Below are 19,840 nucleotides of genomic sequence, written 5' to 3'. Positions count from 1 at the left end.
ATCTATTTCACTGATATATGTCTATCCTTATGCCAGTATCACACTGTCTTGATGAGTGCTGCTTTGTCAAATGTTTTGAAATTGTGAAGTGTGAATCCTTCAACTTTTTTTTGGTGGGGGGGCTGTGCTGTGCAGCTTGTGGGATCTTATTTCCCTGACCAGGGATTGAACCCAGGCCATGGCAGTGAAAGTGCCAAGTCCTAACCACTGGACCGCCAGGGAACTCCCTCAGCTTATTTTTATTCTTCAAGTTTCTTTTGCCTTGTACTGGAACTCTTGAATTTTCAGTGAATTTTATTATCAGCTTGTCAATTTCTGCAAAGGAACCAACTGGGTTTCTGAAAGGGATTGTGTTGAATCTGAATATCAATTTGGGGAATATCTGTTAGATGTGGGTTTAAATAAAAGAGTGTAAATTAAAGGTTTTGACTAATGTCTGGAATCATTAACAAAACGTGGGAAGATAGGAAATGAAGATAGTAAGAAGGTGCGTTTTTGACACTGAGTTTATGCTACTGTAGAACACCAGGTGAAATGTTCAGTAGGCAATTAGAGCTTGTGTTAGATGTGGAGGAGAGAACAAGGAACTGTGAGAGCAGCATTAGAAAATGAGATTTCTGAGAGACAGAAAGGAGAACCTCTGAGACCTGAACGCCTACAGTGTCCGTGATGAGAGGGCAGGTGAAGGAAGAGAAGCCAGGGAATGAGGGGCAGAGAGGTGAGGGGGAGGCCAGGCAGGCTGCTGCTGGGGAAGCCACGGGAGACAGAAGGTGGTCAGAAGTGTAGCTTCCTTCCGAGAGTGGGAGAGAGAGGGCTGGAAGGAACCGCCAGTTCGGTTTGAACGGGGACCTTCTTGCCTCCAGGAAAAGTTCACAGCTCACAAAGGATAATGCCTTTATGGAACAGGGATGAGGGTCCGTGTGTGTGGAGCCTGGGTTCTCCTGAATCCACTTGCTGGGATACAGACCTCATTGGAGCCAAGAGCAGGGCTGGTCCCACTCAGAGCTTTCTTTCCTCCCTCAGCTCAGCATGCTTCCCCGGTGCCTGCCCTTCCCCAAGTGGGGAACGTAGGAGACCAAGCAGCGGCAACTGTGCTCCGGATGGTCAGGCCCCAGGTGAGCTTCCTGAGTTCCAAGTCTGTGGCCCAGGAATAGCTAGAGCTCATCTCCGGGCCTCTGGCCCATTCTGAGTCTGCTCCTGTGGCTTCCCCGCCTAACTGCTTCCCCTGGAGCTGCTTCCATCCACTGAGTTCATTGACTGTATCTTGCCCTGGACTTCTCCTTTTATTAATGTGTCCTTTCAGCTTCCCACCCTCCCCCCACCTCTTTTGCCACCAGGGCCCCGACCCTGTGCTCTCAGTGCCCCTAATGACTCTGCCCCTCAGACTGGGAATGTCCCTGAGCATTAGAAACGTGTCATTCCAGGAGGCTGCAGTGTTCGAGTTCCTATCTGTGGACTATACTCAGCAAAAGTGGAAAGGTCTGGCACTCAGCCAGAGAGCCCTGTACTGGAACATCGTGCTGGAAAATTGCTGCAGCCTGGCCTCACTGGGTAATGACTCTGTTCCCCGGTACTTAGAGTCTGTCTTCTTTACACTTTCTTTGGTATATTCATTTTCTTTTTTAACTTTTTATTATGAAAATATAAAAAGACAAAGGGAGAGAATAATATAATGAACCCCTCTCCATCATCACCCACTTTAATAGTTATTAACATTCTCCTTATTATTAACTGAGCTGGGCCAGTTTATTAGAGTTTGTAGTTGGAAGGAGTAGAGTGCCATTCAGTTATTGTAAGTGATGAGCTAAGTTACTTACAGTAAGACTAAAGGAATGGAAGCCCTGAACAGACTGACCAGCTAGACCAGACTTCGGGAAACGAAGCCTTGTGGGGACCTGGGAACCTCAGCAGTGGAAGTGAAAGGATTTTTACACCAGTGTCGTAAGACAGCTGTGCCCTGCGTATCCGTTTGCTCCTCCCACTGATACCTATTCTCTTTATTTACTCTGAATCCTTTTTCCCCCTCCGAGCTCCTTCTTAATTAGACTTTCTGTTTCCTCCTATGTTCTGCTTGCTGTGACTCCTGATGGTTGCCTTCTCTCCATGCATCATTTCAGCTTGAGCTCTTGTAATTTCCTTAGTTTTTCCATCCTTCCGTTTAGAATTTATGTAAAAAGGGACTCCAAGGATGGTTCAGCCATTAAATATCATCTTTGTTTGAGCAGTACTTTGGCGCAGGCCACGCAGAGGCTGATGACTAATCTACAGATAAGCTACACTGGGGTCTAGTGCTTGGCCCTGTTCCAGTCACCTGTTGTCCATCATGGGATGAGCTGGGTTGCTTGGCACAAAGCATGGTTGCCTCAGCTTCCCCTTCAGAAAGACAGGGGTAGGGCTGCTTCCTGGAAGGGGCTGTTGTCAGGGCAGGTTCTGGGGTTGACCGGTCTAGGGCAGTAGCCTACTCTGGAGAGGGTGAGCTTAGAATCAATGAACCAAATATCTTTAACTTTCCATATGCTAAGGTGGTATGATGGCTTGCGACCTTGGTTAAGATGTGATTGAAAGGAACCAATATTTCTGTGTTTAGGTATGACCGTGATTGCTCTGCCTTCTCCCAACTTTTGTATTCAAAAATTCTAGAATTCAAAAGCAGATACTCAGCTGGTCAGTCTCATTATGACTCCAGATTATCAAGATACAAAACATGTATTTTGATTTACGTTTCAAATTATAAAAATTAATTTTTATAGGAGTGCCTACTGACACATACCAGTCCAGTGCTCCAGGGACTAGGGGGTACCCAATTTTACAGCTTTGCTTTCCCCTTCAATACTTTTCCCCAGTATTTCTCTACCCATGGCTTCTCCAAATCTTGTCACTATCCTGTTATACCAGAATCACTTCTTTATGTACACTTTTTCCTAATCACATCCTCATAATATAAATTTGCTTTCTACTCTCAGGTTTGCCCACATTATTTCTCATATTTGTTTTGAGGTATTTGCCACCACTCTCTCTCCCCAACATCTTTGCTGAGAACTGTGGAACCATACAATGTCATGGTTGGAAAGGACCTTAGGGTTCCTCATTTTACTAAGGAGACATCACATCTAAGTGATTTCTGGAAGATCACACCATGCTTTACAGTCTGGTCTCTTGCCTTTCAACTGGCCTGTTCACCTGGCTGTGCTGGCTCAGCTTCCCTGTCCTGAGGGCTGTTCTTCTGCCCTCCTCCACTGACCAGCTTCCCTTCTTTGTTTTTCTGTCCATGAAGAAAAATTTGAGCCATTTCCCATTTTCTCTCCTGTTATTTATTTTTGCGGTACACGGGCCTCTCACTGTTGTGGCCTCTCCCGTTGCGGAGCACAGGCTCCGGACACGCAGGCTCAATGGCCATGGCTCACGGGCCCAGCTGCTCCGTGGCATGTGGGATCTTCCCAGACCGCGGCATGAACCCGCATCCCCTGCATCGGTCACCAAGGAAGCCCTCTCCTGTTCTTAATGTGTCTCCTCATTCCTTACGTGTAATGTGAAGTTTTTTCAAGTACATAGACTCCTGATGATTCTCTTTCTTCAGTAGGACAAGAAATGAGTGAAAGTTGTTTTCTTCTTTCTTTTGGCAGCAGGTGAGAACAGGATGGAGAGTTCAGAGTTGCCTCCAAAGCAGGAACTTTCTAAAGTTTTGAAGTCATCTGATAGGACCTCAGTAGTACTCTGTGGAATGATTCCAGGAGGACCAGAAGCTGGAGATACCTGTGAAGAGGCTTTAGAGAAGCTAGAAGTTCAACCCTCAGGTGAAGAAGGGGCCAGACTGGAAAGGGATTTCTTGGAAATAACACAGGAAGATAAAAATAAATCCACAAAAGATGGGTGTGATGAATATAAGGAACTTGGGGGACATCCAGACCTGTCTTCCAGTCCTGCAGAACATCAAGGAGTTCTGAAGGGGCAGAAATTCTATCGATGTGATGAATGTGGCAAAGCTTTTAATTGGAGTTCTCACCTCATTGGGCATCAGAGAATCCACACTGGGGAGAAACCCTATGAGTGCAATGAGTGTGGCAAGACCTTCAGGCAGACCTCTCAGCTTATAGTCCATCTCAGAATCCACACAGGGGAAAAGCCCTATGAATGCAGTGACTGTGGTAAGACCTATCGCCACAGCTCCCATCTCATTCAACACCAGAGACTCCATACTGGGGAGAAACCGTATAAATGTATTGAATGTGGAAAAGCTTTCAGTGAGAGTTCCAAACTCTTTGACCATCGGAGAACCCATACTGGGGAGAAACCATATGGATGCAATGAATGTGGAGCAGTCTTTAGTCGGAGTAAAAGCCTTGTCCGCCATCAGGTACTTCACACTGGTGAGAAACCTTACAAGTGTAATGAGTGTGGGAAAGCTTTCTGTTCTAACAGAAATCTTATTGACCATCAGAGAATCCACACTGGGGAGAAGCCTTATGAATGTAATGTATGTGGCAAGGCCTTCAGTCGAAGTAAATGTCTTATTCGACATCAGAGCCTCCACACTGGGGAAAAACCATTCAAATGCAGTGAGTGTAGGAAAGCCTTTAATCAGATCTCTCAACTTGCTGACCATGAGCGAATTCATACTGGAGAAAAACCCTTTGAATGTAATGAGTGTGGTAAGGCATTCAGTCTGAGTAAATGTCTCATTCGACATCAGAGACTTCACATGGGTGAAAAGCCCTATAAATGCAATGAGTGTGGAAAATCCTTCAATCAAAACTCATACCTCATTATTCATCAGAGAATTCACACTGGTGAGAAACCTTATGAATGTAATGAATGTGGGAAGGTCTTCAGTCATAATTCTAGCCTTATGGTACATCAGAGAACCCATACTGGGGAGAAACCATATAAATGCAAAGATTGTGAGAAAGCTTTTCGTGACAGCTCACAACTCACTGTGCACCAAAGAGTTCATACTGGAGAGAAACCCTATGAATGTATTGAATGTGGGAAAGCCTTCAGTCAACGTTCTACTTTCAATCACCACCAACGAACTCACACTGGAGAAAAGCAGTCAGGTCTGGCTCGGTCTGTTTTTTAAGACGTGATTCTCTAAGACAGCAAGGAACTCTGAGTTAAGGTTTCTATAGAATAAGTATGCTCACCCTGGTCTCCTCTTGGAACCACTAATCAAAGTGGATCATTCTCTAAATGCTCTCTGGTGGTCAGGAAGGTGGGAGAGTGGGAGTAACAGTACCATCCTTCCCTACTAAGGACTACACATTTCATGTGCTTGTAGGGTTCCTTTTTTTCACCTTTTTTTTTTTGGCCACGCCATGCGGCTTGCGGGGGAGCTTTCCCGACCAGGGATCAAACCCACGCCCTCAGCAGTGAAAGCAAGGAGTCCTAACCAGTGGACCACCAGTGAATTCCCTTCTTTCACTTTTAAAAAAAATTAAAATCTATCTTGTTTCTTAATTATTTGTCCCACACTTATATTCTTAAGGAAAGAGATATTTCCTTATTCTATTCCACCTCCTCCATTTTACCATTTATATAAAGTCATTCTCCAAGACTCTGAGTCATACTTTCTACCTCTTGAATGTGGCCCTTTTAAAACTACTTTAATCTAGACTCTCATCACTTGTGTTCTCTACCTAGAAAAGCTTTTCTTGATCAATCTGTGTCCCTTGAACCTTTAAGATCTAGGTCATCTCTGAAGGACTTTCTTCTTAAAATACTCCTTTTTTCCTCCTAACCTGTTGATTGACCTCAGTGTTTTGAATTAACCTGTGCTGTAATTTGCAATTGTTATATAATTGCCTTGTCAATTCTCAACCTAATGCCCCTCTGTGTCCTTTTATACTAACTTCATGTAGGCTTTCAGGTTGGGTATAGTATCTATTTCTTTTAGCATATAGATAATACTTTGCATATTCTAGTTGTTAAATAGCTTTTAAAAACTCGCCTCTCCAACTGAACCATGCTTAAAGTGGGCATGGACTCCCCTTTCACCACCAGACCTAAAATTTCTAAAGATGGGTATCATAGGATATCAAATACAAAGGCCTCATTCATATCTTCTCCTTGTGTCCTTTAGAGTCTTACTACTGTTACCTCAGCCTCAGAGAGTTAATGGATTTGTGTTTGAGTGTGTGCAGGTGTGTGTGTATATGTGCGTATCTAGGTATTGGAGGCAGCTGTCATGTTCCAGTGATAATGTACTTTGCCATGAACACGGACTCCGGTTCTGTACTAGCTTTCTCCACCCTGCCGTCTAAGTACAAGAACAGCATCAAAGTTTACTGCAAAGAAGAGTCAACTTCCATGGCAATTTCAGTTCCTAGCATTCTTGGATGATTGGAATGAACAGTAATGAAGTTTGTGACAAGATAATAGAGTCACACGATTCTGATTTCCTTACCAACTAGTTCTAGATGCCTGCAACTGTCATCTGATTTTTAGGTGAGAGGTGTACGCTTAATTATTGTGATTATCTTCTGGGCCAACTTTCATACCTCAAAGGCATAAAAAAATCTCTTCAGGGGATTTCCTCTTCTACAGTCATGTATCAGACACAAGTTTTTCTTTCCATCCTTGTAGTAGGGCCTCAATGCTAGGGGATCTTTGCCCCTGGTAGCTACCCTCTTCCTCTTAGCAATGTGACAGGATCAGCAGTGTGGCAGAGGAGGAGGAGGTTAGAGGGGCAATGTCAGGCACATAACCTAGAGGAGAGAGATTTTTGTGAGCTGTGATTTATGTCTCCGAGACAGTGGAGAAGAAGGGGAAGAGAGTTGAGTCTCAAGAAAATAAGAATTAGGGGCTTCCCCGGTGGTGCAGTGGTTGAGAGTCCGCCTGCCAATGCAGGGGACACGGGTTTGTGTCCCGGTCCGGGAAGATTCCACATGCCATAGAGCGGCTGGGCCCATGAGCTATGGCCGCTGAGCCTGCGCGTCCGGAGCCTGGCTGGGCCCGAGAGCCATGGCCACTGAGCCTGCGCGTCCGGAGCCTGTGCTCCGCAACGGGAGAGGCCACAACAGTGAGAGGCCCGTGTACCGCAAAAAAAAAAAAAAAAGAAAAGAAAAGAAGAATTAGATATGATTCTGGGTGAGGCATCTCAGAAAATGTTAGAGTGTTTATTAGGAGCCTAAAAAATTACTGAACCGGGGACAGAACTGGAAATTTGCCATTTGTGAATATTTTAAATTTCTGTTAAAGCTATATTTTTGGTGTTTATTTTCATTTTTTTTAAACCGATAGGACTTTCTTTTTTAAAATATTTTACTTTGGAAGCTCCCAGATTCCAGGGGAAAGCCTAACCCCATATGAACACACGGGTCCAGCCCTCTACTCTGATTTCAACATGACTGGTTATGTCTTTAGTAGAGAACCCTCTGTCGAGTATTGTAATTTTTTATCTTCTGGTTCTGCTCATACCGTACCACACTAAGTCTCTGGAGGGAGGGGTGCAGCACTGTTCATAACCCTGTTAGCTGGCCACCACCCGTCCAGGTTAGGTGCTAAGTAGCAGTGAATATCCTTACTTGCTAGAAAAGCACTCAGGCTCTTGGTTGGAGGAAAAGAGGCTACGTTTAAAAGCCACACCTCAATTTCTACTGGTTATTGCTAGTGTTTTAATAATTAATGATTTAAAAAAAATTTTACTTGGATCCAATTACCTTGCTAGATTAGTTTTGCTTTGAAGAGTTTTTCAGTTTCGTTTCCTAGCTTTTCTAGGTATACAATAAGTAACGATTGGTGTTCTCTTAATTCTAATCTGTATGCCACTTATGTCGTGCCTGAGCACAAATATTTTTAAAATATTGGATAGTGAATAACAGGCGTTCAGTGTCTTGTTCCTAACTTTCAGGAGAAAGGTTTTTTAGGATTTCACAGTTTTATATGGCATTCACCCTCATTGTTTGTGATAAATATTCTACTCTGTTTGGGAAGTTTTCTTCTATTCCCATTTTTAGAAGAAGCAATATGTTATAGTGGTAAAGAGCACAGATTTTGTGCCTGGAAGCCTAGGTTCAAATCCTGCCTCCACCACTTTCTTTAGGTGTGTGATCCTGGGCAAGTTGCTTTGCTTCCTTTTGTCTTCCATGTGTAAAATGGAGCTACCTCATAGGGCCTTGAGGATAAAATCAGTTCGTAAGTGTAATGCACTTGAAACAATACTTGGCATGTAGTATACCCTATAGCAAATTATTATTATACTTAAGTTTTTATTAGGAATGGATGCTAAGTTCTGTCAGACTTTTAAAAATCTGTTGGTGTAATGTTATGGTTTTATCATTCTTTTCAGAATCGATTTTGCTGACAAGTTTCCAAATGAAATTTCCTTGTGTTCCTGGAATAAAATCCATTTTTTTGTGGTGATTTTATTTTAACTTTTAAGTACAGAGCTAGATTCTATTTGCTTTGCAAAATGAATTTGGAAGTTTTATTTTATTCTCTTATTACCTGGAAGAGTTTGCATAATGAGGGGATTATTCTTTGAAGCATAAAAATAACTGGGCCTGATCCCTTTTTGGGAGGAAGGGGATTGGGAGGGACATATCTTTAGCAGCTGTCTTAGTTTGGGTTGCTATAACAAAATACCATAGACTGGGTGGCTTAAACAACAGACATTTATTCCTTACAGTTCTGGAGGCTGGGAAGTCCAAGATCAAGTTGCCAACATGGTCAGGTTCTGGTAAGGATCCTTTGAGTCTTGGCTGCCATCACCTTCTTGCTATAGCCTCACATTGTAAAGAAAGAGAGCAGCTCTCTGTCTCTTCCTCTTCTAATAAGGACATTACTTCCATCATGAATGCCCTACCCACATAAACTAATCTAACCCCAGTTACTTCCCAAAGGCCCAACTCTACCTACCATCACCCTGGGGATTAGGGCTTCAATATATGAATTTCAAGGAAACAAACATTTGGTCCATAAATTCTGAGTCCGGCTTCCCCAAATTCATGTCCTTCTCATTTGCAAAATAAGTTAATTCCATCCCAACAGCCCCAAAGTCTTAAGTCAGCACTCCTAGTGGAAAGGCTGAAGTCCACAAATTCTCATCTAAATCAGATATGGGTGAGATTTGAGCTACGATTCATCCTGAGGCAGAGTTCCTCTCCGGCTGTGAACCTGTGAAACCAGACAGGTTATGTGCTTCCCAAATACAGTACTGGGGGCTTCCCTGGTGGCGCAGTGGTTGGGAGTCCGCCTGCCGATGCAAGGGACACGGGGTTCGTGCCCCAGCCCGGGAGGATCCCACATGCTGCGGAGCGGCTGGACCCGTGGGCCATGGACGCTGGGCCTGCGCGTCCGGAGCCTGTGCTCCGTCACCGGAGAGGCCACAACAGTGAGAGGCCCACGTACCGCAAAAAGAAAATACACAAAAAAACAAAATACAGTGCTGGGACAGTTACAGGATCAACACTGTATGTTGAAAAAACCTGCAGTTCTTCCCTCCTGTGTCACCTTCACTACTCAGAACGTTTCAGTTCTTACACTTGAGGTCACCAGATGTGTGGGTGGCTTCCCCCACACAAATTCTCTGCAACACCAGCTGGGTGTCCTACTATTTAATTCTGGCACTACGTGGAAATAGATCGCACAGCTTAAGGGCTTAGTCTCATAAGACTCACACACACCTCATCCCCCCACCCCACCCCCACCAACTTTAGATACTATTTCCAAGCCCAAGTTATCACCTGTGTTACTGACCAACAAGCTATAGATGAGAGGTTCCAACAGCCCCCTCTTTGGGTTTAGTTTGCTAGAGTGGCTCACAAAACTCAGGAAAAGTTTCCTTACATTTACCGGTTTATTATAAAGGAATATGATAAAGGATACATATGAATAGCCAGATGAAGAGATACATAGGGGAAGGTCTGGGAAGGTCTTGAGCGCAAGAGCTTCTGTCCCTGTGGAGTCAGGATGTGTCACCCACTGGGGAGCTCTCTGAACCTGGTTCTATTGGGATTATTATGGAGGCTTCATCGTGTAGGCATGGTCAAGCATTAAGTCCATTCCCAGCCCTTCTCTCTTATCAGGAGAACGGGACTGGGGGAAGGGGGCTGAAAATTCCGAGCTCTGAATCATGGCGTGGTCTTTCTGGTGACCAGCTCTAATCCAGGAGCTCACCCAGAGTTGCTTTATTAGAATAAAAGATACTCCTATCACTTAGGAAATTACAAAGGTTTCAGGAGTCCTGTGTCAAGAACCAGGGTCAAAGACCGAATATTAGAACAAAAGATGCTCCTAGAGTTCTTATGACTTAGAAAATTACAAGGGTTTCGGGGGCTCTGTGCCAGGAACTGGGGGCAGAGATCATTGTAATCTCACACATTCCAATTCCAAAAAGGAGAAATCAGAAGGAAGAAAGTGTGCTAGGGCCTGAGCAAGTCCAAAACTTAGCAAAGCAAGTTACATGAGATCTTAAGGCTCAAGAATAACTTTTTGGTTGGTCCTCTGCCCTCCAGGACCACTGGGGTGATGGTCCCACCTTCTGGATGCTCTGGGGAGCATCCAGAGCTCAGATGGAGTCAGAGCTCCAGGGGAGTCTATCCCAAGGCTCTGGGTGGTTCTGCCCCCATGGCTTCTGTGGAAGCTGTCTGGTCTGTTTGAAACCGAGGTGGTAAACCCTGATCATCTCTGAATCACCTTCAGGGTTATTCTTCCTTTGTCTTGAAGAATAAGCACACTTTTGCAATCTGTCTTCATTTCTCGTTTTAGGACTTCAGATGCAGTCAAATTGGAGGTTAGGGCTTCAACATGTTAATTTAGCAGGGACACAATTTAGTCCATAGCAATACCTCAGTTCCCCTGCTGTACACTGCCAGTGGTAGGCCTAGATCTGCAGCAAGCCCAGTTATCCCCAGAACTACTTTTCATCCACTGTGTTGACGTCCTCATTGCTGGCCTGACCAAGAAACAACTTGACCAGTCTGTACATAAGGTTGTAGATCTTATGACATGCAGGAAGGGCCGACAACACTGATGAGATGCAGGGACCTGCTCTAAAGTGCAGTTTCTGGGAGCCACCTGGGCCAGTAATCAGAGGAGTATTCCTGATAAAGTCAGCCGAAAACTGCTGTCCTTGGCAGCCCCCACAAACAAGAAAGAGCCTCCATAACTGGTAGGCCTTCTTGGCTATCAGAGGCAACATGTATCACATCTGGGCATTCTTCTGGTCCCTTATGTCATGGTTACTCACAAGACACACATCCTTGGATGGGGTCCCCAACAGCAGCAGACTCTAGAGGCTGTGCAAGATGCATTGGCATGGACCCCGCCACTGGGACCGATGGTGCTTGCCAGCCCTCTGGAGCCCCACATCTTGGCGATTTACTTGTGAGGATTGGAGCCTATGGCAACAAGAGACTGCTACTTGGGTACATAGGCCCCTTGGGTTTTGGACTGGTGAATACTGAAGATAGCTGTCAGGTACACCCCCTTCAAATGGCAACTCCTAGCTGGCTTTTGGCCCTAATGGAAACAGAGCTCCTGACCACCAAAGCCCTGTATGTGACCTTAAGACCTGAGCTGTCCATCCTCAAGTGAGTACTCACTTATGCTACTAATAAAATAGGACAGGCTCAGCAAAGTGCTATCATTAAAAGGAAGTATTACATCCAAGATCAAGCCTGAGTGGGATTCCAGGGGGTCAGCCAACTCCATGAAGTAGCTGTCTTTCCAGAAAAGGCTGAACAGGCTGCAGGCTCTCGCCACTCCCTTAGTGAAGTGCAGCCCATGGTTCAAAGATGTTCCAGCTGATGGTATAGTTTGTGTTTGCACTTTTTTTTTAATGAGTTGGTCAGTCAGATGCAGCCAGAAGAGGAGACAGAGGAGAGGCACAGGAGAAAAAAAGACCCAAACTTTATTATACTCACTGATCCTAGAGACAGGAGGCATGGCACTCCACGCTGGACCACATGGGTAAGCCACCAGGGTGGTGAAGAGTCAGGGGTCAGGAGTGAGGGGAAGGTTTAGGTCATGGTCTTTACAGGGATTTTCAAGGGAAAGGCAAGGCCGTATTTGATGGGTTTGGGGCTGAAGGGGTGGTTCCTAGTTGCCTAGCACATGGCCCTGGGATGATAAAGGCAGACGAATATTGTCTCCTGGGGTGCATGGGCCAGTAGAGGTGGTGAGGCTCAGGACTGGTTAGTTTGCATATCAAAGACATGCCTCTGGCTGGGACATTTGCTATCTCTAAGAATTGGCTAGCCCTAGGAAGGGCAGTCTCCCCAGCCAGAATGTTTTTTTGGGGGGGATGTCAAACATCATAGCATACAGAAAATTAAAAAAATATTTAAGTAAATAAGTCCTCTGAAGTTTTGGCATCATGTTAACGAAAGTTTGGGGTGATGATAATGGAGATGTTTAGAGAGTAGGGCAAAGTTGCCCTAAACAGCATAGAAAAGATTTTATTACGAGAGTAAAATAGAGGAACATTCTGTTCTAGAATGTAGAATTATAAGGAATCTCTGCAGGCCAGCCCATAAATAAGTTTCCCATTTTTTATGGCATTAGCCAAGAAAAACAGATTTGAAATTTTGGGAGTCTAAGAGCCTCAAGGTTAAGAAAAACAACCAATCACAAACAAGTCACTGGGTTTTCCCAAATAAATGCAACCACTTCAGCTATAGCCAATCAAGCAATTTCCTTGCTTTTCTTCCTTGTCCTCTCTATAAAAACCTTGCATCTAGCTCCTGTTGGTGGAGTGGTCCTAACTACTTCCAGGTTGGTGCTGATTTGGATTGATGTTTGCTCAAATAAACTCTTAAAATTTTTAATGTCTCAATTTATCTTTTAACAGTACCAACTGTTGGTGATGTTAAAGGGACATAGAAATTGTCATGACTCCTAGTGGAAGTCCCTCTCTATCAATTCTTACCTTTGCCTTCCTCTGATCCTAGAACTGGAATAATGCCTTTTGCTGATACAGATGGTTAATGGTCCCTGAGGAATAATGGTCATGAGTCCCCCAGGGGGAGGAGAAACCTCCGGTTCCGGTTGATATGAATGTGCTTCTTCATTAGTGGTCAGATTCTATCTTTGGCTTTGACTCAATGTTTTACCAAGACTTTTGACCCAGAATCATACTCCTGACCCTTCCTTGAATAGAAACCAATTATCTCAGTTTCAGAAGGAAGCCGCAGAGAGAAAAAAAACACGGACTTCTTAGAACCACCTAGGCCCAAGATGGTGGAAGATTTGACTTCCAGTAGATCTTGAGCCTCATTATACACTCATTGTAATACATTAGGATGTTAAAAGACACACCCGCCAGCACCATGACAGTTGACAATTGCCATGACAACAACCGGAAAAACCCATTCAAGGACTGAAAAGGCGTGTTGCATCAGTTCCGCATCCAAACCACACCCCTGTTCTTAGATAGGTCGTAAATATTCCTCCCACTCTTTCCAATTCCCTACCTTTAACGTCCACCCTCCTATGTATTTGGCGTTTCTGCCGGAACTGGGTTGAGAAGTTGATTTGTGAACTAGGTTTCGGGTTCTCCATTCTTTGGCCATTGAATAAAGCTTGTGCTGTTCCGGTCACAGCATCGGTTTCATAACTGGCTGTGTGAATCTAATCGGGAAGAGAACCTCCCTGGCTGAGACAAAAGGTCGCGGGTCCAGTCAACCAATTTGGTAATACTTTGAATCCCCCTGTACCTCTTTCAGCGGCGCTGAGTACAGCTGCTAATGCCTCTGGATGGTCATCTGCCTGATCCTTCCTGTACGCAAATTACCTACAACATACTTCATAACTGCACTTTATGGAGTTGCCTGCATCATTTCTTTGGTCTCAAACTTCCTTCTCAGTTCAGAGGTTATTGTGGAGCTTAACAGTAGAACAGCCATCTCAGGCTGGGGAGGTCATTTCAAGATAAGAGAATTGCACCCTCCCCCAGTGGAAAATTACCAGCAGTCACAAGCAGTTGGCGGTCCTGGAAGAGTGAGTAACGACACACCCAGCCCTAACCACCACATGGGTGGAACATTAATCCGAGGGTGACAGAAGGGACCATAAAAAAAGTCCAGTTTCTCTCCCCCAGGGGCAGATCTCCTCTTGGTCTCACCCGCTGCTCCCTTGCAGTGTACTCAGTAAATCTCGCTTTCTACCCTTGCTTCTTTTTTTTTACCCTTGCTTCTGACTCGGTAAATTCTTTTACAGCTGGAGTTGCTAGCCCCATCACTTCACCCTGCGGTGGTTATCATTACATACCCCTGCCATCCAACACTTGGAATACAGCAATAAACAAAAATGGATTCCATAGTCTTTCTTCCCCATGTCTATGGCCTGACACAAAGATAGACAGATCCCTTACCCATTACCAATAGAGTTTCAACTCCCCACGAGAGCCTTCCTGATGCTGTCTCTACCCCTGCATCCAGAGGCATACCATAATCTTTCTGGAGGAAGATAGGGGAGGACTTAGGGGGGTAAGGGATGGGGGAAGTATGTGTGTGAATTCCTGGTAAGGGAAAAGGGGCTGAATTCCATTTTAAATCCTTTCTAGTACTACTTAAAGTATCAGTATTTCTTTGATACAAGTTAGAGTGTAGTTAAAAAATTCACTTACAAACATCACTTTGTAAAAGAGAACACATTGTTTGATTTCCTGTTTTTTCCCCACAAAGAGGGCCTCAGGGTTTGTGACCAGGAGTCAAAATCCCACCAGGACATTTTTCTTTCTGTCACTTGGCTACAGCTGATTCTCAGTTGTACATTCTGATCTTTCTTCGGCCACAGTCCAGACCCCCATCCTCACTCACCATACCCAAACTTATCTCTTCACATTTCAAAATAGGAGGTAAAGGAAATTCCCTGGCAGTCCAGTGGTTAGGACTCCAAGCTTCCACTGTTGCGAGCCTGGGTTCCATCCCTGGTCAGGGAATTAAGAACCCCACAAGTCTCGTGGTGCAGCCAAAAATAAAAAAACAAAATAGAAGGTAAAAATTAAGGGGGAACCTTTCCCCCTTCTTTTTCAAAGTCAGAAAGCTGATGCATTTTAAATTTGAAAACACGCAAATGAACAAAACCCTTCAGTCTGTGGCTTTTGCACACTGCAGGGAATCAGGGTAAAAGGAAGGATCCTGCACTCCCGGGTTGTCAACTTTGGCTACATGTTGGGATCACCTGGGGAGTTAAAGAAGTAGGAACCCTTGGGCCCCAACCACAAAGCTTTGTGCTTAGCTGATTGTAAGGTCGGATCTTAACAAACGGCACCGCGAAACAGAGGAAAGCTTCAAGTGAGCTTTATTAGGGAGCGCTCCCGGGTGAGGTTCACTGGTCCGAGAGAAATGGGCCAGAGAAGTCGCACCCGGGCGAGGGTTGGGCAAGATTTTATAGGGGAAGGAGGGAAAGGGGTGTGGTGAATCTGGGAGGGCGCAGGGTATTCCTTATTTGGTGGTCTTTTCAGGTATCCTCGGGGACCGTTAGTCCCGCCCCTCGAAAGGTGGAAAGGCTGGGCCGGGTTCAAAGTCCCCGGTCAGTTCCTGGAACTGGGTGGTCCGGAATGTGTCCAGGTCAGTTTCTGGAACTGGGGGGTCCGGAGAATTTCGGTCTGATGCAACCTGTGAATCTGTGTTCCCCTGCCTCGGGCCAGTTGGCCTTACATCCCGACATCTTTGGTGTAATGGGGCGGCGTTCTGATCTCTGGCTACTTCATGCTGAATGGGGGCGTCGAAAGGGGAGTCGGGCGACCAGAGGTCCGAGGCTTAGGGGAGACCAGTGGGGGGTTCTGTAGGAAGCAAGGTGTAAGGACCGAGGAGCATTTGGTTTGTGGCCACCCGAGAGACTTCCTCCATGCGCCTGCAAAGGAACCTAAGAAAACAGGGAGCAAGCATGCTACGAAGAGGGTGCGGTCCGGGTTTGAAAGAGGGGTGTCAAAGAGTCCCTCTCTCGGCAGGCTGAGGGCCTCTACGACTTGGGGGCAGGAGTGGGAAGGGGAGGTCTCGGTATCGGAGCTAGGCAAGAGGGAGGCCGGGTTTAGGCGGGGGGAGAGGTCGAGGGAGATAGCAGGGTTTTCAATGAACAGCAGGTGGAACTCCTGGATGCGGGAGGGGCCCAGGAGGGAGAGAGACTTGTGGCCTAGGAGGTCGACCAGCCGGTGGGAGGAAAACACCGTTAGTGGGTGGGCCAGAGTCAGCTTGAGTGTTTGTTTGGTCAGTCCGGCTGCCGCTGCTAGGGCCCGAAGGCATGGTTGCCATCCCCGAATGGTTGGGTCTAGCTGTTTGGAGAGGTAAGCCACGGGGCGGTAGGAAGGCCCTACAAGCTGGGCAAGGAGTCCAGTGGCTATTCCGGCCCGTTCATCCACAAAAAGGTGAAAAGGTCGGTTTGGGTTGGGCAGAGAAAGGGGAGGAGAAGATATCAGAGCCTTACGGAGGGTGAGAAAGGCCTGTCGAACGGTGGAGGGAGAGGTGAGGGGTCCTTGAGGGGTTTCTTTAGCGACTAGATATAAGGGTTTACCGAGGGGAGCAAAGTTAGGGATCCAGACTACTGGGTGGAGAGGAATTATGGCCTCATTGATTAGTCGGAGGTCCTGGACCAGGCGATAATCCCCAGAGGCTTTGCGGACAGGCAGGATGGGAGTGTTGCAGGGAGAGTCCGTGGGGATGAGGAGTCCCTGGTTTAGGAGTCTGGTGATAATAGGTTGTAGGCCCCTAAGGTGAGTCTCAGAGATGGGAAATTGGGGCCTTGATGGAAATTTGGAGGGGTCCTTTAGGCGGATGAGGACTGGGGAATGGTGTGTTGCTATTATGGGCTTAGAAGCATCCCAGACTTGGGGATTGATTGGGTTCTGTGTGATTGGAAGAGGGGGATAGGAGGGGGAGGGTTGTAGAGACAGGCCGAGAAGAGGAAGCAGGAGTTGGGAGGAGGGGACCTTAGGGTCAAGTCTAACCAGCTGGAGGGAGGCCCCTAAGTGGAAAAAGACATCTCGGCCTAGCAAGGGAACTGGGCAGGATGGTATGACTAAGAAAGAATGAGTAAAAGGGAGTCCTTCGGTATGACATGGGAGTGGACCGGTCTTGGAGTGGGAAGGATGGTTTGCCATCAATACCCATGACCGAGATCTGGGAAGGAGAAACTGGCCCAGAATAAGTAGGCAGGACCGAATATGTAGCCCCCGTGTCCACCAGAAATGAGATGGACTTACCCGTTACCTGTAGTGTTACCCTGGGCTCGGCGAGGGTGATGGGGGTCTTCGAGCCCGGGCGACGTCAGTCGTCAGCCAATCCCAGCAGTTCGAGTGGTAATGCCGTTGGGTCGGCCTGCCCCCCGCGTGGAGACGCTGAGGGAGGGCCAGTCGTAGGGCAGTCACTCTTCCAGTGGCCCGTTAGCCCGCAGCTGGGACAGGGCTTAGAAGGAGGTTGGGGATTGGGACGTTGGCGAGCCCAGTGGCCTTCTTTTACGCATTTGAAGCAGGCCCCCGGCGGGGTTGCCTTTTGCGGACCCCGTGGATGCTGTGATCCATGGGAGATGGCCGGCTTTAGGGCGGCTGCAAGAGCTTGGGTTTGGAAGGCCACCTTCTGGTGCATCCGAGCCTGTCGGCTGGATTCTGCCAAATCCTCACGACCATTATAGACTTTAAAGGCCATTTTTATCAGATTTCGAATAGGGGTTTTGAGGGCCGTCTTCTGCCCGTCTTAATTTCTTTCGGATGTCCGGGGCTGATTGGGTGATAAAATGGGTGGCTAGGACCGCTGCCCCTGCCGGGGTGTCGGGATCCAGCCGGGTGTAGAGAGTTAAGGCCTCTGAAAGGCGATTGAGAAAGATAGCTGGATTTTCGTTAGGTTCTTGGGTTATCTCTTTTAGTTTTTCAAAATTGACCACCTTATGAGCGGCAGCCTGCGTGCCAGCCAGGAGGCATTGGATCATGAGGTCGCGTTTACGACGGCCATCTTGGCCATCCTGGTAAGTCCAGCCTGGATCGGTGCCAGGTACGGCAGTCACTCCGACAGGCATGGAGTTGTCGGTAAGGTGAACCTGATCTGCATGGTTTCGGGCAGCAGTTTGAATTCTTTCCCGCTCGTCAGGGGTCAGAGTAGAAGATAGGATAACAAAGATATCGTGCCAGGTTAGATCATAAGCTTGAGAGAGATAGCGAAATTCTTTGATGTAGTGGGAGGAGTCGGCAGAGAAGGAGCCTAATCGTTTTTCTATTTGAGAGAGGTCCTGGAGAGAGAAAGGGACATGGACTCTGACCAGTCCTTCCGCTCCTGCTACCTCCTTCAGAGGGCAGAGGAGATTTGAATCTTGGGAGACGTGAGAACGTGTATGTGCACTAATTGGCGAAGCAAGGGGCGTGGGAGGAGAAACCGTGGAGGGAGGCGGGGGAGCGGTTGGAGGGGCCGGAGCGGGTTCGGGAGGAGGAGGGAACGCTTCAGGGTAGGGTGGAGGTTGGAGAGGAGTTCTGAAGGGGGGAGTGGTAAGAGATTCGGGAGGATAGGTTAACGGGGAGGAATCCAAGGGGATTGAGGTTTTGGATGGAGGAGATGTTTGTTTGGCAAGGAGGATTTGAGAGGTAGAACAATTGACGCAAAGGGCGGGGCGGGAGCGCAAATACCAAAAAAACTGGTCATAGGGGACCTCAGACCTTTTGCCCGTCCTGCGGCAGTAATTATCTAGATCACGGAGGATGTTAAAATCGAAAGTCCCTTCAGGAAAATAGCGAGGGCTGTAAAATTGGCTAGGAGACACCCCAGGGGCGTCTTAGGATCTGGTTTCGATTGTGAGGTTCCCATGACCCCCAGTCTGTCCCTGGGTGAATGGAGAGGGAGAGAGGCGTCCCTGGTTTCCGTCTCCAATTCACGGCAGGTCGGAGGGCCGTCAGGCGATTGGGACGTCTCCACAATCACGCGAGGCCCGACGGGTCAGAGAGCGGTCAGGCAACTGGGACGTCTCCACAGTTGCCCGAGGCCCGGAGAGAGAACGGAGGAATCCCTGACGCGGCCACGATTAAGGACAGGGAGTCCGGTGGGCAGGGACTCTGGGGGTCGGAGGGAACAAGGGAGGGGACTTACCCCGTTTTCTGCCGGATCGGGTGGATGAGTAGAGGTTCCCTGGTTGCCTCCTGGGGAAGGGGAGCAGCGGCCCGCGCGGTAACCCGCGGGGCTTGGTACCCCTCCCGGGTTTCGGCACCAAATGTAAGGTCGGATCTTAACAAACGGCACCGCGAAACAGAGGAAAGCTTCAAGTGAGCTTTATTAGGGAGCGCTCCCGGGTGAGGTTCACTGGTCCCAGAGAAAGGGGGCCAGAGAAGTCGCACCCGGGCGAGGGTTGGGCAAGATTTTATAGGGCAAGAAGGGAAAGGGGTGTGGTGAATCTGGGAGGGCGCAGGGTATTCCTTATTTGGTGGTCTTTTCGGGTATCCTGGGGGACCGTTAGTCCCGCCCCTCGAAAGGCGGGAAGGCTGGGCCGGTTGCAAAGCCCCCAGGTCAGTTCCTGGAACTGGGTGGTCCGGAATGTGTCCAGGTCAGTTTCTGGAACTGGGGGGTCCGGAGAATTTCGGTCTGATGCAACCTGTGAATCTGATTGTGTTCCCCTGCCTCGGGCCAGCTGACCTTGCACTGACGTGCCATATAAACGCTTTAAGGGCTCCCCAGGGGATTATACTGTGCCCCAGAATTAAGAGCCGGTGATTTACATCCACAGTTCTTGGCTACTCAAAGCCTGGTCCAGGAACACAACACGCTCACACCTGTGAGTTTGTCAGACGTAGTCTTTGCCCCCTCCCTCGCCTCCCAAATTAGAATCTGCAGTTTAACCAGCTAAGCCTGTTTAACCTCAAGTGATTTGCATTCCTATGCACATTAAAGTTGGAGAAGCTCTGCCCAGGGCTCCTGCCAAGCAAACT

At 47.3% G+C, this 19,840-nt stretch overlaps 2 protein-coding genes across 2 annotated transcripts; one reads left to right on the top strand and one right to left on the bottom strand.

The window, feature by feature from the left end:
- Positions 1-950: 950 nt before the first annotated feature.
- Positions 951-8,358, top strand: ZNF852 (zinc finger protein 852). The gene is made up of 3 exons (XM_032650377.1): positions 951-1,115; positions 1,425-1,551; positions 3,627-8,358. Exons 1-3 carry the CDS (start codon positions 1,101-1,103, stop codon positions 5,075-5,077), a joined length of 1,593 nt encoding a protein of 530 aa, XP_032506268.1. The 5' UTR covers positions 951-1,100; the 3' UTR covers positions 5,078-8,358.
- Positions 8,359-15,229: 6,871 nt separating this feature from the next.
- LOC116762933 lies at positions 15,230-19,226 on the bottom strand. Its single transcript, XM_032650548.1, has 2 exons — positions 19,008-19,226; positions 15,230-17,275 (listed from the first exon to the last, which is right to left on the bottom strand). Exon 2 carries the CDS (start codon positions 17,036-17,038, stop codon positions 15,644-15,646), a length of 1,395 nt encoding a protein of 464 aa, XP_032506439.1. The 5' UTR covers positions 17,039-17,275; positions 19,008-19,226; the 3' UTR covers positions 15,230-15,643.
- Positions 19,227-19,840: the final 614 nt, after the last annotated feature.

This window comes from Phocoena sinus, chromosome 11 (assembly GCF_008692025.1).
Source record: "Phocoena sinus isolate mPhoSin1 chromosome 11, mPhoSin1.pri, whole genome shotgun sequence".
Lineage (NCBI taxonomy): Eukaryota > Metazoa > Chordata > Mammalia > Artiodactyla > Phocoenidae > Phocoena > Phocoena sinus.
Note: the sequence above shows the minus strand (reverse complement) of the source record. Positions and strands in the feature narration are given on the sequence as shown.

What these genes read in the sequence shown, in the direction of transcription:
- LOC116762933 (XM_032650548.1), bottom strand. Translation starts at nt 17,038, where the DNA reads ATGGCAAACCATCCTTCCCACTCCAAGACCGGTCCACTCCCATGTCAT.
- ZNF852 (XM_032650377.1), top strand. An exon ending in CTGCAGCCTGGCCTCACTGG is followed by an intron (nt 1,552 to 3,626) that starts GTAATGACTCTG and finishes TTTTGGCAGCAG; the next exon opens with GTGAGAACAGGATGGAGAGT.